Source organism: Callorhinus ursinus, unplaced genomic scaffold (genome assembly GCF_003265705.2).
Source record: "Callorhinus ursinus isolate GAN/ISIS: 27379988/994484 unplaced genomic scaffold, GSC_fseal_2.0 scaffold78, whole genome shotgun sequence".
NCBI lineage: Eukaryota > Metazoa > Chordata > Mammalia > Carnivora > Otariidae > Callorhinus > Callorhinus ursinus.
The window spans coordinates 623634-641953 of NW_027397140.1; the positions used below are offsets into that span (position 1 = coordinate 623634).

General features: G+C 40.4%; 1 protein-coding gene across 6 annotated transcripts in view; it reads left to right on the forward strand.

The window, feature by feature from the left end:
* HERC2 (HECT and RLD domain containing E3 ubiquitin protein ligase 2) overlaps positions 1 to 18320 on the forward strand; it is a 264269-nt gene that overhangs the window by 191565 nt on the left and 54384 nt on the right. For all 6 annotated transcript variants that reach the window (XR_012376642.1, XM_073887396.1, XM_073887397.1 and 3 more), the window contains exons 67-70: positions 579 to 768; positions 1339 to 1479; positions 11434 to 11625; positions 14665 to 14818. Coding sequence is in view for 5 of the 6 variants with exons in the window: in XM_073887396.1 (XP_073743497.1) it covers positions 579 to 768; positions 1339 to 1479; positions 11434 to 11625; positions 14665 to 14818 (677 nt within the window). In the remaining variant the exon portion in view is untranslated. The remainder of the gene's footprint in view (positions 1 to 578; positions 769 to 1338; positions 1480 to 11433; positions 11626 to 14664; positions 14819 to 18320) is intronic.

An 18320-nucleotide genomic window follows, 5' to 3' on the forward strand; every position in this document is an offset into this window, starting at 1 on the left:
AGATGAAGAATTAACTGATACAAGTATACAGTGATGTTTAAGACCACTTGTCATCTCCTTCACTCAAACACTTGATAAACAGAGTTTTGATAAGGCTATCTTTTTTGCTGCTATTTTCTCAGTCTGTTAGTTGCCCATCTATCATGGTTATGGACCTGATGAAAATTACACAGGAACATTAGTTTCATACCAAAGGCCAACTCTGTCACTGAGAGGACAATTAGTCTTTGCTGCCTTGTGTGAGGCACCTTTGGTACACAGCTTTCAGTAAAGAAAAAATTATCCTCAGGCTCTAACAATGATCCTAGAAGATTCCTCAGGGGAGTCTGGGGGTTTATTCTGGTCTGATTCTTATATTTGTTATTTTTTCACCTGTCATCACTGAGGTCATAAGATCATAAGTACACATTGTAGCTTTTAGCTGAGGAATATTAGTTCGGTATTTTCCCAGAACTGCTATATGTGTATCCTATAAAAATGAGGGAGTCATTCAGTAAGTGTTTGTCCCTCCTCCTGACTCTTCTCTCCTGTGATGGTTAAGGGCAGTTCACCACAGGCCTGGCTTTCTCTCCTGACAGAGATGCAGTAGTTGGCGCGCTCATGCCAGCTGGCATGATTGCCCCGGTGGAGTGTCCTTCATTCTCCTCCTCAGCACCTCCTTCCGATGTGTCTGCTCTGGCCAGTCCTGTGAATGGAGAGGAATGTGTGCTGGCTGTTGATACTGAAGACAGACTGAGTCCAAATCCATGGCAAGAAAAGAGAGGAGAGGTAAAAATAAATAGTACAGCAATAAAGCAACATTAGATCAAAAAGGAAAAAGTGGCTACTTTGTGTTTAGGAAAGTATAGGGCCTTCTTTCACTTAATTCAGACTGCTTTTGTTCCTACTGCTGTGATTTTTGGCTTGAATGAAAAATATTCAGTTTAAAAAGGATCTTTTTAATGCTTAAATAGAAATAGATTTATTCTTTTAAAAAGTTGTGAAATGCAAGCCCACAGTCCTTTATCTGCAATTCTGAAACATTAAAGCTCTGAAAGCCAAGAGTTTTTGTAACTTATTTTGGGGAAAAACCCAACTTGAAGAGATGTGAACTCATTTTAATCTTCTTCATGTGATCCTTTGTGAATATTAATAGGTTTTCATGGGAATATGAATGTGTTTGATTTGCAAGGTTGCCCTGTACCCCACTGGAGCTGGTGGTGTAAGCACCTTGTTAAACTCTATAAAGTCTGGGACATTCCAGATGGCCTAAGGGGTTTGAGATAAGGCTTTTTGGAGTTGTGTAGGAAGTGTGCCACATTGCTGAGTTTTTCCTCTTCCTGTATAATTTTAAACTAGATGATCTCTTCTGACGATGCTGTGACCCCCTCTGCAGTGACCCCATCTGCTTCCTCAGCTTCTTCTCGACCATTTATTCCAGTGACGGATGACCCAGGAGCTGCCAGCATCATTGCAGAAACTATGACAAAAACCAAAGAGGTCAAGGAGCTTTCTTCTTTAACATTTTATTTTGAAATAATCTTAAATGCATACAAAAGTTGGAGAAGTAGAACATAGAAATATAGCACATTGTAATTTCATATACTATTCACCTAGGTTCTCCAGTTGTTAGCCTTTCTGAACCATTGGTGGGGAGCTGCAGGGCACAGTCCCCATTCAACCTCAAGGCTTCAGTGTGTCAGGGCAGCAATAGTCATCCAGGATTACTTTCTAATCCATAGATCTAATCAGATTTTGCTCATTGTCCTAATAGTATCCTTTATAGGTCTAGAACCCAACTCAGGGTTGTGTGTTGTCTCTTTAGTATTTAATATGGAACATTCTTTAATTCTTCCTTTTGATGAATACCACAGGAAGGATGTAGAGTTCTTTTCAGTGCATCCCATTGGGGTATGTGTGTTGTTGATTTGCTGCATTACTGGTGATATTAATTCTTACTGCTTGGTTAAGAGTATCTGTCAGGTTTCTCCACCAGAAGTTAATAAAAGTGAGTTAGTAACTATTCATGGGGAGATACTTCGAGGCTGTAAATACCTGTAAGAACCTTGTTCCTCCTCATATTTTTACCCAGCAGTTTTTACTATTGATGATTCTAGCTGAATTCATTATTACTGTGGTAGTTGTAACATGGTGATTTTTCAGATTTCATCATTCCTTTTTGAATATAATTGTTGCTGTTCTTCTGTGAGAACTTTCCCTTCTCATCTTTGTCTATCCGTCTATGTTGGTATAGATTCATGGAATCCTACTTTACTCAAATAATGACATCCATTACTGTTAGCATTTGGCACCTAAATTTTCCCAGACATGGGCACTGGAATCCCTTTTTGGCTGGTTCATTTGTCCTTTTTTTTTTTTTAAATTTTTTATTGTTATGTTAATCACCATACATTACATCATTAATTTTTGATGTAGTGTTCCATGATTCATTGTTTGTGCATAACACCCAGTGCTCCACGCAGAATGTGCCCTCCTTAATACCCATCACCAGGCTGACCCATCCCCCTCCCCTCTAGAACCCTGTTTGTTTTTCAGAGTCCTTCGTCTCTCATGGTTCATCTCCCCCTCCGACTTACTCCCCTTCATTCTTCCCCTCCTGCTATCTTCTTCTTTTTCTTTTTTCTTAACATATGTTGCATTATTTGTTTCAGAAGTACAGATCTGTGATTCAGTTCAACAGTCTTGCACAATTCACAGCACTCACTATAGCACATACGATACCCAATGTCTATCACCCAGCCACCCCATCCCTCCCACCCCCCACCACTCCAGCAGCACTCGGTTTGTTCCCTGAGATTAAGAGTTCCTCATATCAGTAAGGTCATATGATACATGTCTTTCTCTGACTTATTTCACTCAGCAAAACACCCTCCAGTTCCATCCACGTCGTTGCAAATGGCAAGATCTCATTGCTTTTGATGGCTGCATAATATTCCATTGTGTATATATACCACTTCTTCTTTATCCATGCATCTGTCGATGAACATCTTGGCTCTCTTCACAGTTTGGCTATTGTGGACATTGCTGCTATAAACATTGGGGTGCATGTACCCCTTTGGATCCCTACATTTGTGTCTTTGTGGTAAATACCCAGTAGTGCAATTGCTGGGTTGTATGGTAGCTCTATTTTCAACCTCTATACAGTTGTCCAGATTGGTTGCACCAGCTTGCATTCCCACCAACAGTGTAGAAGGGTTCCCCTTTCTCCGCATCCCCGCCAACATCTGTCATTTGCTGACTTGTTAATTTTAGCCATTCTGACTGGTGTGAGGTGGTATCTCATTGAGGTTTTGATTTGGATTTCCCTGATGCCGAGCGATGTTGAGCACTTTTTCATGTGTCTGTTGGCCATTTGGATGTCTTCTTTGGAAAAATGTCTGTTCATGTCTTCTGCCCATTTCTTGATTGGATTATTTGTTCTTTGGGTGTTGAGTTTCATAAGTTCTTTATAGATTTTGGATACTAGCCCTTTATCTGATAAGTCCTTTGCAAATCTTTCCTCCCATTCTGTAGGTTGTCTTTTGGTTTTGTGGACTGTTTCTTTTGCTGTGCAAAAGCTTTTTATCTTGATGAAATCCCAATCATTCATTTTTGCCCTTGCTTCCCTTGCCTTTGGCGATGTTTCTAGGAAGAAGTGGCTGTAGCTGAGGTCGACGAGGTTGCTACCTGTGTTCTCCTTTAGGATTTTGATGGACTCCTGTCTCACGTTTAGGTTTTTCAACCATTTGGAGTCTATTTTTGTGTGTGGTGTAAGGAAATGGTCCAGTTTCATTCTTCTGCATGTGGCTGTCCAATTTTCCCAACACCATTTGTTGAAGAGACTGTCTTTTTCCATTGGACATTCTTTCCTGCTTTGTCAAAGATGAGTTGACCATAGAGTTGAGGGCCATTTCTGGGCTCTCTATTCTGTTCCATTGATCTATGTGTTTTTGTGCCAGTACCATACTGTCTTGATGATGACAGCTTTGTAATAGAGCTTGAAGTCCAGAATTGTGATGCCGCCAGCTTTGCTTTTCTTTTTCAGTATTCCTCTGGCTATTCGGGATCTCTTCTGGTTCCATACAAATTTTAGGATTACTTGTTCCATTTCTTTGAAAAAAGTGGATGGTATTTTGAAGGGGATTGCATTGAATGTGTAGATTGCTCTAGGTAGCGTTGACATCGTCACAATGTTTGTTCTTCCAATCCATGAGCATGGAACGTTTTTCCATTTCTTTGTGTCTTCTTCATTTCTTTCATGAGTATTTTATAGTTATCTGAGTACAGATCCTTTGCCTCTTTGGTTAAATTTATTCCTAGGTATCTTATGGTTTTCGGTGCAATTGAAAATGGAATCGACTCCTTGATTTGTCTCTCTTCTGTCTTGTTGTTGGTGTATAGGAATGCCACTGATTTCTGTGCATTGATTTTATATCCTGCCACTTTACTGAATTCCTGTATGAGTTCTAGCAGTTTTGGGGTGGAGTCTTTTGGGTTTTCCACATACAGTATCATATCATCTGCAAAGAGGGAGAGTTTGACTTCCTCTTTGCCGATTTGGATGCCTTCGATTTCTTTTTGTTTCCTGATTGCTCTGGCTAGGACTTCTAATACTATGTTGAATAGCAGTGGTGGTAGTGGACGTCGCTGCCGCGTTCCTGACCTTAGGGGAAAAGCTCTCAGTTTTTCCCCATTGAGAATGCTATTTGCTGTAGGTTTTTCATAGATGGCTTTTATGATATTGAGGTATGTACCTCTATCCCTATACTCTGAAGAGTTTTGATCAAGAAAGGATGCTGTACTTTGTCAAATGCTTTTTCTGCATCTGTTGAGAGGATCCTATGATTCTTCTTCTTTCTTTTGTTAATGTATTGTACCACATTGATTGATTTGTGGATGTTGAACCAGCCTTGCAGCCCAGGGATAAATCCCACTTGGTCATGGTGAATAATCCTTTTAACCTACTGTTGGATCCTATTGGCTAGTATTTTGGTGAGAATTTTTGCATCCATGTTCATCGAGGATATTGGTCTGTAATTCTCCTTTTGGATGGGGTCTTTGTCTGGTTTTGGGATCAAGGTAATGGTGGCCTCATAAAATGAGTTTGGAAGTTTTCCTTCCATTTCTATTTTTTGGAACAGTTGCAGGAGAATAGGTATTAATTCTTTAAATGTGTGATAGATTTCCCCGGGAAAGCCATCTGGCCCTGGGCTTTTGTTTGTTGGGAGATTTTTGATGAGTGCTTCAATTTCCTTAGTGGTTATAGGTCTGTTCAGGTTTTCTTTTTCTTCCTGCTTCAATTTTGGTAGTTGATACATCTCTAGGAATGCACTCATTTCTTCCAGGTTATCTAATTTGCTGGCATAGAGTTGCGCATAATACGTTCTTATAATTGTTTGTATTTCTTTGGTGTTGGTCGTGATCTCTCCTCTTTCATTCATGATTTTGTTGATTTGGGTCCTTTCTCTTTTCTTTTTGATAAGTCTGGCCAGGGGTTTATCAATCTTGTTAATTCTTTCAAAGAACCAGCTCTTAGTTTCGTTGATCTGTTCTACTGTTCTTTTGGTTTCTAGTTCATTGATTTCTGCTTTGATCTTTATGATTTCTCTTCTCCTGCTGGGTTTAGGCTTTATTTGCTGTTCTTTCTCCAGCTCCTTTAGGTGTAGGGTTAAGTTGTTTATTTGAGACCTTTCTTGTTTCTTGAGAAAGGCTTGTATTGCTATATACTTTCCTCTTAGGACTGCCTTTGCTGTATCCCAAAGATTTTGAACTGTTGTGTTTTCATTTTCATTGGTTTCCATGAATTTTTTAAATTCTTCTTTAATTTCTTGGTTCTGCCATTTTTCTTTAGTAGGATGCTCTTTAGCTTTCACGTATTTGAGTTCTTTCTGACTTTCCTCTTGTGATTGAGTTCTAGTTTCAAAGCATTGTGGTCTGAAAATATGCAGGGAATAATCCCAATCTTTTGGTAGTGGTTGAGACCTGATTTGTGACCTAGGATGTGATTAATTCTGGAGAATTGTTCCATGGGCACTAGAGAAGAATGTGTATTCCGTTGCTTTGGGATGGAATGTTCTGAATATGTCTGTGAAGTCCATTTGGTCCAGTGTGTCATTTAAAGGCTTTATTTCCTTGTTGATCTTTTGCTTAGATGATCTGTCCATTTCAGTGAGGGGGGTGTTCAAGTCCCCCACTATTATTGTATTGTTGTCAATGTGTTTCTTCGCTTTTGTTATTAATTGCCTTATATAATTGGTTGCTCCCACGTTAGGGACATAGATATTTACAATTGTTAGATCTTCTTGTTGGATAGACCCTTTAAGTAGGATATAGTGTCCTTCTTCATCTCTTATTACCGTCTTTGTTTTAAAATCTAATTTGTTTGATATAAGGATTGCCACCCCAGCTTTCTTTTGGTGTCCATTAGCATGGTAAATGGTTTTCCACCCCCTCACTTTCAATGTGGGGGTGTCTTTGGGTCTAAAATGAGTCTCTTGGAGACAGCATATGGATGGGTCTTGTTTTTTAATCCAATCTGATAGCCTGTGTCTTTTGATTGGGGCATTGAGCCCATTTACATTCAGGGTAACTGTTGAAAGTTACGAATTTAGTGCCATAGTATTGCCTGTAAGGTGACTGTGACTGTATATTGTCTGTGTTCCTCTGTGCTGCTTTTATGCTCTCTCTTTGCTTAGAGGACCCCTTTCAAGATTTCTTGTAGGGCTGGTTTTGTGTTTGCAAATTCCTTTAGTTTTTGTTTGTCCTGGAAGCTTTTTATCTCCCCTTCTATTTTCAATGACAGCCTAGCTGGTTATAGTATTCTTGGCTGCATATTTTTCTCGTTTAGTGCTCTGAAGATATCATGCCAGTCCTTTCTGGCCTGCCAGGTCTCTGTGGATAGGTCTGTTGCCAGTCTAGTATTTCTACCATTGTAGATGACATATCTCTTCTCCCGAGCTGCTTTCAGGATTTTCTCTTTGTCTCTGAGACTCGTAAGTTTTATTATTAGATGTCAGGGTGTTGACCTATTTTTATTGATTTTGAGAGGGGTTCTCTGTGCCTCCTGGATTTTGATGCCTGTTTCCTTCCTCACATTAGGGAAGTTCTCTGGTATTATTTGCTCCCATATACCTTCTGCCCCTCTCTCTCTTCTTCTTCTGGGATCCCAATTATTCTAATGTTGTTTCGTCTTATCGTATCGCTTATCTCTCGAATTCTGCCCTTGTGATCCTGTAGTTGTTTCTCTCTCTTTTTCTCAGCGTCTTTATTTTCCATCATTTGGTCTTCTATATCGCTGATTCTCTCTTCTGCCTCATTTATCCTAGCAGTTAGTGCCCCCATTTTTGATTGCACTTCATTAATAGCCTTTTTGAATTCGACTTGGTTAGATTTTATTTCTTGTATTTCTCCAGAAAGCGTTTCTCTAATAACTTCCATACTTTTTTCAAGCCCAGCTAGTATCTTTAAAGTCATGATTCTGGTCTCTAGGTCCGACATTGTACTAATTCCGTATTGAGTAGGTCCCTGGCTGATGGTACTACCTCTTGTTCTTTTTGCTGCGGTAATTTTCTTTTCATCTTGTCATTTTGGCCAGAGGAGAATAGATGAACGAGAGAACAAAATGCTAACAGGTTAACAACGTCCCCAGGAAATATACTCTATACAAATCAGAAAAGACCTGAAACCGAGGGAAAAGAAAGGGAAAGAAAGAAAAAAGAAAGAGAAAAAAAAAACACAAAAAGAAAAAGATAAAAACAAAAACAGAACAATACAAAAAAAAGAGAATATGATCAAATATGATCAGAGTAGTGCATAGATCAGTGCCACACACTGGATTTTGGGCCTATTTTGGTTAGAAAAAAGTGCCTCCTAAAATTTTAAAGGAAGAAAGACTTATATACGTACTAAATAAGGGTTGATACAATGAAGGGATGGAAGATGACTGTAAAGATGAAAGTTATAAAAGATTTTATAAAAGGAATTGATATGATAAGTTGTTTGAAAAAAGAAAGATTTAAAAAAAAAAAGAAAAAAAAGGAGAGAATGTGATCAGGCAGGAGACTAGAACAGCGCCATACAGTAGTGATTTAGGGTATATTTTGATCTGTTAGAAGAAACTGTGTCTCAAAATTTTAAAGAGAGAACAACTTATATATATATGTATGCCAAAAGTAAGGGTAATTACTATGAAGGGATAAAATATGACTCTGAAAATGAAAAATAAAAAATGTTTTTTTAAAAAAGGGATTGATAAGATGTTGGTTGAAAAAGGGAAAAAGAAAAATTAGAAAAACAGTAAAAAAAATTAACTTTTAAAGACTAATGAATCATGGTAAAAAAGGCCATGAATTCTATGTGCAGTATTCCCCTAGCGCTGGAGTTCTCCCGTTCTCCTTGATTGGTAAACTTGGTCTTGGCTTGCTGGCTATTAGTGCTAATCTTCTGGGGGAGGGGCCTGTTGCCGTGGTTCCCAAATGTCTTTGTCGGAGGCGGAATTGCCCCGCCGTTATCGGTGCTGGCTAAGCAAGCTGCTGGGGTTTGCTCTCAGGAGCTTTTGTTCCCTGTAAGCTCTCGGTACAGCTTTGGAGGACAGGGTGAAAATGGTGGCCTCCCAATCTCCACCCGGAGGAGCTGAGAACTCGGGGCCCCGCTCCTCAGTGTGCCCCCAGAGAAAAGCAGTCACTCCAGTCTCCCCGGTCTCCGGCTGCACTCCGTGCTCACCCGGCCTGTGACCGAGTGTTTGTATCTCTGGCACCCGACCCCGTGTGGAGTCTCCAAACGGAGCAGATCCCTGCGGTGCGCTCTCGCACCGCTCCTCCCGGGGGATGAAGGGGAGTCTCCCCGGACCTGCCGCTTGTGGGGTCCCTGCTGGAGGAGCAGTGGCCTGAGTGGGCTGCGGATCACAGTTTACGGCAACCCCGAGCTGAGAGCCTGCACCTCGGATCCGTCTCTGCAGCCGGCTTCCCTGCTCCGATACCTGGGAGCTCTGCTGCACTCAGGCACCCCTGGTTTTTCTGTGACCCCGAGGGTCCTGAGACCACACTGTCCCGCGAGGGTTCCACCCCCCCTCTTAGCCACTGGAGCGACGTCCTTCAGCGGAGCCGACTTCTAAAAGTTCTGATTTTAGGCTCCACGGCTCTATCACTTGCCAGAAGCGGCCGATGGAGCTCCCCATACCCCCGCCGTCTATCCTCCCGAGTATTGCCTCGGATTCCCTTCTCCGCATTTCCTACCTTCCAGTAAGTGGTCGCTTCTCTGTTCAGAGAGTTGTTGCTACTCTCTTCTTCGATCTCCTGTTGAGTTTGTAGGTGTTCAGAATGGTTTGATCCCTATTCAGCTGAATTCCTGAGACCAGACGAAATCCAGGTCTCCTACTCCGCCATCTTCTGGTCCATCTCATTTGTCCTTCTGACATGTGCCCTTAATTCTTTGAGCACTTCTTTACTTTTTGGCACAACATGTTCCAGACTTATCTTTCACTTATCTTGTGCCTGCTCTGGAATCATCCATTTCTCCAAGGAGTCCTGGTTCCTTTTAGTGGATCGTAGAATTTAGAAACAAGATCTGGAAACTTGGTAAGTTAATTGCTACCAGATGTCCTTGGTTTATACCTTCTCAGCAAACATGCACGCATATGTGTATTTTTTTCTTCTTTAGCATCTTATCTTTATAATAAAAACCATGAATAGTTCAAACCACTATTTTCAGTTTCAGTCCAACATCACAGAATTTATGCTTGCTCTGTCCCTTTCTGTGTTTGGAGTGTATAATCCTTTTATACGTTGCTGGGTTGATTACTGTTTTGTTGAGGGTTTTTATACCGGTGTTCATAAGGGATACTGATCTGTAGTTTTCTGGTGATGTCTTTGCCTGTTTTGGGTATCAGAGTAATACTGTCCTCATAGAATAAATTCGGCAGTGTTCCTTCATCTTCTGTTTTTTTAGAAGAGTTTGAAGGATTAGTGTTAATTCTTTAAATATTTTATAGAATTTTATCTGTCCCTTTAACATATTTTCATCATTATTTGAGTGTTTCCTTGTTTTCTGGCACAACACACAGTACGAGCTAAGCTCAACAAAATATTTTATTCTCCAGCCTAGAAATCAGATGTGTCTCTAGGAGGTCTTGGTTCTTTTTAGTGGAGAATCGTATTTAGAAGGCAAGATCTTCAAGTGCTCATTGCTATTGAGATGTTGCTGTTCCCAAGCATTCTTAGTGGACAGAGCTAGGGAATAAATGTGTATGTGTATATATACGCACAATAGAGAAATACACTTGTATTTATTTCATTATAAATGTGCATATTTTGAAAACCACTCGTTCACAACAATACGATCAATTCTAACTGCACAGGATTCATTCTTCTTTTCTCCCCCTCTGTATTTATAACTCTTCTCTGAAAGTGAGAAACCTCACTCCTATTATTGGCAGTTTATTTAGTTCCCCTTAGGTAGCCAGCCTCCCATCTGGTTGCCACTCCTCTCCCACATGGGTACCCTCCTTTCTCTGCACAGGTTCTGACTTTCAAAACCAGTCTAACTTCTGCAGGGATACCTTTCACCTGCTTGATTTGTGACCTCTCCCTCACCTCCCATGCTGTCCCGCCAAAGCAGGGACACCTTCTACTTTGCGTGGCTCTGTCACACCAGCCACCCCCACATGTGGACACCCTCCCCAGCCCACTTAGGTGCTCCCTGTGCCAGACCATTGTACCCTCCTAACACTCTCTCCCTTGCCAGCATATTCCCCTTGGGGACAAATATGCATTCTTTTTTTTTTTTAAGTTTTTATTTAAATTCCAGTTAATATACAGTGTAATACCAGTTTTAGGTGTATAATACAGTGATTCAACACTTCCGTACAACACCTGGTGCTTATCATAATAAGTACACTCCTTAGTCCCCATCATCTATTTAATATGCATTATTTGCAATTATACTTGGAACTCTTGGTTTATTATGCTATTACTGCTGACAAAAATATGTCCTATAGAAATTACTCATAACCGTCTTTGGTAATAAAAAATTACTATTTATAAATTAGGTTTCTAGATTCAACTTCTAATACTTGGCAATCTCCTAGGGTGAGGATTTAATGCAGAAATTATCCTGAATTATGCAAAATTTTTTCTTTTAGGTAGAAGTGGCATTGCTTTCCTACCAATTTATTTATGAGACATAGGCATTATCCAGATTATTATACCCCTAAATTCCTATCATTTCAGTTTTGGTTTGATTCATAAATAAAAATGGTTAATTGGTCTTGAAAGCATAGTGTACATGGTGATGGAAATTTTAGGGGTCTGTCATTTCTTAATCTGACATTTCATGGTATTAAAGGCCTTCTAAAGTCCCTTATTCATCAGTAGTAGTTGCGTGTCTTTTGAGTTTATGGGTAAACTGGTGACTGTTTCTTAATGTATCATTTCTCATTTTAATTGTTGGACTTTTTAGGATGTTGAAAGCCAAAATAAAGCATCAGGTCCAGAACCTCAGTCCTTGGATGAATTCACCAGTCTGCTGGTTGCAGATGACACCCGAGTCATGGTGGACTTGCTCAAGCTGTCCGTGTGTAGCCGGGCAGGGGACAAGGGCAGGGACGTGCTTTCAGCTGTGCTGTCTGGCATGGGTACCGCCTACCCACAGGTGAGCCACACAATGGGTGCTGTGGGCCTCCTCTCCAGGGAATATGCTACTGTTGACATCACACCTTATCTTGCGCTTGATTTTATTCTAGTAGATAGCAATTTAGAAGGACTCTTTGTAAGTAAGTTCTTTCTCTGTCATATGTGCTGCAGTTGTCCTCTCAGTGTGCCTTTTGACATCATTTTGGTACTTTCTGCCATTTAGAAATTTCTGATTTTTATGAAGTCAGATCTGCCAGTTTTTTTCATTGATGGCTTCTGGATTTTGTATTATGCTGAAAAAATGCTTACCTACATGACATTATTTGAAGAAATTTTCTCAAGTTTCTTCTAATTATTTTTATGATTTCAGTTATTATATTTACATTTTTTTAGCTATCTGGGATTTATCTTTTTTTTTTAAAGATTTATTTATTTACTTTGGGGAGAGAGAGGGAGAGTGTGAACGAGTGGGGGAGGGCCAGAGGGAGAGAGTCTTCAAGCAGACTCCTCACTAAGCACAACATGAGGCTCCGTCTCACAACCCATGAGATCATGACGTGAGCCAAAGCCAAGAGTCGGAAACTTAACTGACTGAGCCACCCAGGCACCCCATCTGGGATTTATCTTAATGTAAGGGATAAGGTAGGGATCCAACTTTATTTTTTCCTAGATGGCAAGCATGTTGCCCAACACTGTTTATTGAATAATCTATCCTTTTCTCTGAAAACTATTTTAATCATATTTTAAATTCCTGTATATATTTGTGTCCATTTATGGACTCTTTTCTTGTTCCATTAACCTAACTCTTTATGGTCTCATACTACAGTGTTTTAACTATTATAGCTTTAAATAGGTTTTTAATATTTGGTAACACTGGATCCAATAGGATTTTTTGCTGTGGCGGCAGTGTTTTGTAGCTGAAGCCACTCAGTGTGATAGCCTCCAGTCACGTGTAGCTGTTGACCACTTCAAAAATGACTGGTGCACCTGAGGAACTGAAGTTTTCATTTTATTTAACTTTAATTAATTTAAATTTGTATAGCCACATGTGGCTAGTTTAGGATAGAAAGCCAGTATCATGTATCAGTATATCTTAGAAATTGGATTGATGAATCCTAAAGTTTTTTGGCTTCCTTAAGGACTCTTATTTATCAGTGGCCTTGCTCTGCCTTTCTTACACTGGCCGCGTCAGGAAGTCTGATGCCATGTGCTCTGTACAGATATGTAATCTGTGTTTCTCTGGGCCCCATATCACTACCACACAAATGAGAAGTTACTTAAGTATGGTTCAGTGGTCTTGAAAACATAGTAAATGGTTTGGTAGATAGTAAATGGTTTGGGGCTTGTTATTTCTTAATTGTATTCAGGAAGAACAGGAAGTAGGTTTCCTACTTTCTAGTTTTCTGAGGCAAGTTACTTGGCATAATTCTGAGAGATTGAATCAAGATGAATTGCCACAAGCAAAAGCTTAATTTTTTTTTCATAAGTTTATTGCATTTGTGAGAGGAAAGGATATGAATGAGGACATGGATTTAAAGAAATAATGCCCAGCATTTGTTGCACATAAATCTGCTGGGTCCAGTTCTGGTGCGTTCTTGGTACGAGGGTAGGTGTTGGTATTCTCTGTTTACAGATGAGGAAACTGAGGCTCTGAGGGGTTGTTTCTGGCTCAGGGACACTCAGGTTGCTGGTGGGTGGGAGAAACGGTGTTGGACCCTGGGTACTCTGAGGGCAGAGCCACATCTATGATCCTTATGTCATCTTCTCCTGAGAAGCTTATTGGGCCCTCCTGAGGGAATGATGGTTTTTTCAGAGGAAGATTGTGCAGCCCAGAAGACCCCTGGTGGGCTGTGCAGTAGGTGTTTGATGACACCAACATCTGTGTCTCAGTGACACAAACCCACAGCAGGCTCAAAGAGAGGCAGAAGCAGAGATAGGATTGTCTTCAAACTGTCCTGACCAGTGGCAAGATGCTAGTCCTTTGTCCTACCCTGACCTACTGTCTGGAACTCTTGAAAGAGAGAGATGTATATATTTATAGTTCTAATACCTAGATGGCAATGATATTAGTTTGTCATTAGTAAATCACTGTTTACTAAGTTACTTGGTTTGTTATCTAAATATGAGGAAAAATAGAGAAAAAAATCATTCCTGAAAAGTATGGAATAGAGAATAGTTTTTTTTTTCCCGAATGTAGAAAATTTACAGGTCATTATTGCTATAGTAACATATTTTTTTTTTTAAGATTTTATTTATTTCTTTGAGAGAGAAAGATGGCAAGAGAGAACAAGAGAGCACAGGCAGGGGGCCCGAAGCGTGGCTTGATCCCAGGACTCTGAGATCATGACCTGAGCTGAAGGCAGACGCTTAACCGACTGAGCCACCCAGGCGCCCCTTCTTATTTGTTTCTAAAAATAGAAGTCAAGGAGTTTATGATCACCAGAGTTGACTACTTCAGTGGTGTGAATCACTAAAATTTTAAAATGAAATAATGACATTATGGATTATTGAAGGAATATGGTATGGGGGCTGTCTCTTAATGTCCTGGGTCAAGAGAAATTCCCACTTAAGTTTGTATTTATAGCCCCTCATTCCAGATACTCTGCTGCTGTTTGGCCTGGATGGCTTGATCATTCTTCTTTATTCCTGCCCACTCCTGCTTGATCCCTGGTGTCTTCTTGGATTTTGGTCATTTTTATCACCTTTCTGCTCCTTCCCTTGATATTTTGTTCCTGAGGAAGATTTTTCCTACCTAGGAAGTAATCTTGTTTTGATATTAAAAGAAACTGTTGTGATCACAGTTTCATCATTTGGGATATATTGAGTGTCTTACATATGTCAGGCACCTCCCAGCTTCATACATACATATATAGGCACCTCTGTGAGCTCTGTGCTATTTTGATGTTATAGGTGAGGGAACCAAGCCCTGATTTAAACTAGATTTGTCAAATTCCCAAGTGCTCCGCTCTGCCACCCTGTCCCTGTGGAAAGACCTGGAGCAGGGCTGGCAGGGGTAGTATCCTGATGACTTGATCTGTGCCCCTGCTTCCTCCACCAGGTGGCAGATATGTTGCTGGAGCTCTGTGTCACCGAACTGGAGGATGTAGCCACGGACTCGCAGAGCGGCCGCTTGTCCTCTCAGCCTGTGGTGGTAGAGAGTAGCCATCCCTACACAGACGACACTTCCTCCAGTGGCACAGTCAAGATACCAGGTATTCAGTGCTGGTCCAGGGGGAGGAGGTGGGGGGAATCTCTGCCCATAGAATGGCTTCATTTCTGTAATTGCATCAGTAGAAGTAACCATCACCATTTTATAGAAAAGAAGCTACAGAATTGCTTTAGAATTATTTCTCCCACTTTTCTAATAAAAACCTTTTTTTTTTTTTTCAAAATGTGATACAGAAAACCACACAAAGTGAATGTTTAGCTTAATGATTATTAGGTGTATGCCTTAGTCACCAAAACTCAGACCTAAAAGAGGTCCTGTGCCGGTTTCTAGAAGCCCTTCTTATGTCTCCACTAAAGTGATTGCTGTCCTCATTTGGAGATAAGGGTGACTTGTATTTCTGGACAGTTTTTATTACCCAGGTGTGCTTCCACTTCTTCTTCTTTTTTTTTTTTTTAATTTTTTATTGTTATGTTAATCACCATATATTACATCATTAGTTTTTGATGCAGTGTTCCATGATTCATTGTTTGTTCATAACACCCAGTGCTCCATGCAGAACGTGCCCTCCTCAATACCCATCACCAGGCTAACCCATCCCCCCACCCCCCTACCCTCTAGAACCCTCAGTTTGTTTTTCAGAGTCCATCATCTCTCATGGTTCGTCTCCCCCTCTGACATACTCCCCTTTTCTTCCTCTCCTGTTATCTTCTTCTTTTCCTTTTTTCTTAAAATATGTTGCGTTATTTGTTTCAGAAGTACAGATCTGTGATTCAACAGTCTTGCACAATTCACAGCGCTCACCGTAGCACATACCCTCCCCAATGTCTATCACCCAGCCATCCCATCCCTCCCACCCCCAACCACTCCAGTAACACTCAGTTTGTTTCCTGAGATTAAGAATTCCTCATATCAGTGAGGTCATGTGATACATGTCTTTCTCTGATTGACTTATTTCACTCAGCATAACACCCTCCAGTTCCATCCACGTCGTTGCAAATGGCAAGATCTCATTCCTTTTGATGGCTGCATAATATTCCATTGTGTATATATACCACATCTTCTTTATCCATTCATCTGTCGATGGGCATCTTGGCTCTTTCCACAGTTTGGCTATTGTGGACATTGCTGCTATAAACATTGGGGTACACGTACCCCTTCGGGTCCCTACATTTGTATCTTTGTGGTAAATACCCAGTAGTGCAATTGCTGGATCGAACGGTAGCTCTAATTTCAACTGTTTGAGGAACCTCCATACTGTTTTCCAGAGGGGTTGCACCAGCTTGCATTCCCACCAACAGTGTAGGAGGGTTCCCCTTTCTCCACATCCCCGCCAACATCTGTCGTTCCCTGACTTGTTAATTTTAGCCATTCTGACGGGTGTGAGGTGGTATCTCATTGAGGTTTTGATTTGGATTTCCCTGATGCCGAGTGATGTTGAGCACTTTTTCATGTGCCTGTTGGCCATTTGGATGTCTTCTTTGGAGAAATGTCTGTTCATGTCTTCTGCCCATTTCTTGATTGGATTATTTGTTCTTTGCGTGTTGAGTTTGATAAGTTCTTTATAGATTTTGGATACTAGCCCTTTATCTGATATGTCGTTTGCAAATATTTTCTCCCATTCTGTCGGTTGTCTTTTGGTTTTGTGGACTGTTTCTTTTGCTGTGCAAAAGCTTTTTATCTTGATGAAATCCCAATAGTTCATTTTTGCCCTGGCTTCCCGTGCCTTTGGCGATGTTTCTAGGAAGAAGTTGCTGCGGCTAAGGTCGAAAAGGTTGCTACCTGTGTTCTCCTTTAGGATTTGGATGGACTCCTGTCTCACGTTTAGGTCTTTCAACCATTTGGAGTCTATTTTTGTGTGTGGTGTAAGGAAATGGTTCAGTTTCATTCTTCTGCATGTGGCTGTCCAATTTTCCCAACACCATTTGTTGAAGAGACTGTCTTTTTGCCATTGGACATTCTTTCCTGCTTTGTCAAAAGTAAGTTGACCATAGAGTTGAGGGTCCATTTCTGGGCTCTCGATTCTGTTCCATTGATCTATGCGTCTGTTTTTGTGCCAGTACCATACTGTCTTGATGATGACAGCTTTGTAATAGAGCTGGAAGTCCGGAATTGTGATGCCGCCAGCTTTGCTTTTCTTTTTCAGTATTCCTCTGGCTATTCAGGGTCTCTTCTGGTTCCATACAAATTTTAGGATTATTTGTTCCATTTCTTTGAAAAAGGTGGATGGTATTTTGATGGGGATTGCATTGAATGTGTAGATTGCTCTAGGTAGCATTGACATCTTCACAATGTTGATTCTCCCAATCCATGAGCATGGAACGTTTTTCCATTTCTTTGTGTCTTCTTCAATTTCTTTCCTGAGTATTTTATAGTTTTCTGAGTACAGATCCTTAGCCTCTTTGGTTAGATTTATTCCTAGGTATCTAATGGTTTTGGGTGCAATTGTAAATGGGATAGACTCCTTGATTTGTCTCTCTTCTGTCTTGTTGTTGGTGTATAGGAATGCCACTGATTTCTGTGCATTGATTTTATATCCTGCTACTTTACTGAATTCCTGTATGAGTTCTAGCAGTTTTGGGGTGGAGTCTTTTGGGTTTTCCACATACAGTATCATATCATCTGCAAAGAGTGAGAGTTTGACTTCCTCTTTGCCGATTTGGATGCCTTTGATTTCTTTTTGTTGTCTGATTGTGCTTCCACTTCTTAAGTCTCTTTTTAATTAATAGTTTCTATCTTTTAACTTTCTTATTATAACTTTAGTTTCTTCCTTTATTTTCTTTTTCCATTTTTTTCAACAATGTACCTATTGAGGAACCTGGGCCTTTGAACCTTTGGGCTTCCCTGCAGCTTGGATTTGCATACTCCTCTTGTACTTCAGCCTATTCTTCAACCTTGTCTTTCTGTAAATTTGACTTGATTCAGAGTTCCAAGTAGTTCAGCCCCTTTGGCAAGACCACTGGTGGTTGTGTCCTAGCATCTGAAAGTACCTGGTGCCTGCTTGTCTTTCCTTATGTGATGTTAGCAGCTACCAAGTGCTCCGAGCCTGAGGCCATTAATCCACTGGGGTTGCAAAATGGTGCTATTCTAATTGTTTCATTTCTTTCTTTCTTATTAGCTGGAATACTTTATAAAGAGATATTTTCCCTCATCCTTTAATTGGTTACCCAGGGATGCTGTTTGCATAAGCAATGGATTAAAAGCTTGAGTTTTTTTTCTCCTATTTATATATGTGTGTGTGTATATATATATATATATATTTTATTATGTTAATCACCATACATTATATCATTAGTTCTTGATGTAGTGTTCCATGATTCATTGTTTGCATATAACACCCAGTGCTCCATGCAGTACGTGCCCTCCTTAATACCCATCACCAGGCTAACCCATCTCCCCAGCCCTGTCCCCTCTAGAACCCTGTTTGTTTCTCAGAGTCCATAGTCTCTCATGGTTCATCTTCCCCTCCAACTTACCCCCTTCATTCTTTTCTTCCTGCTATCTTCTTTCTTTCTTTCTTTCTTTTTTTTTTTAACATATAATGTATT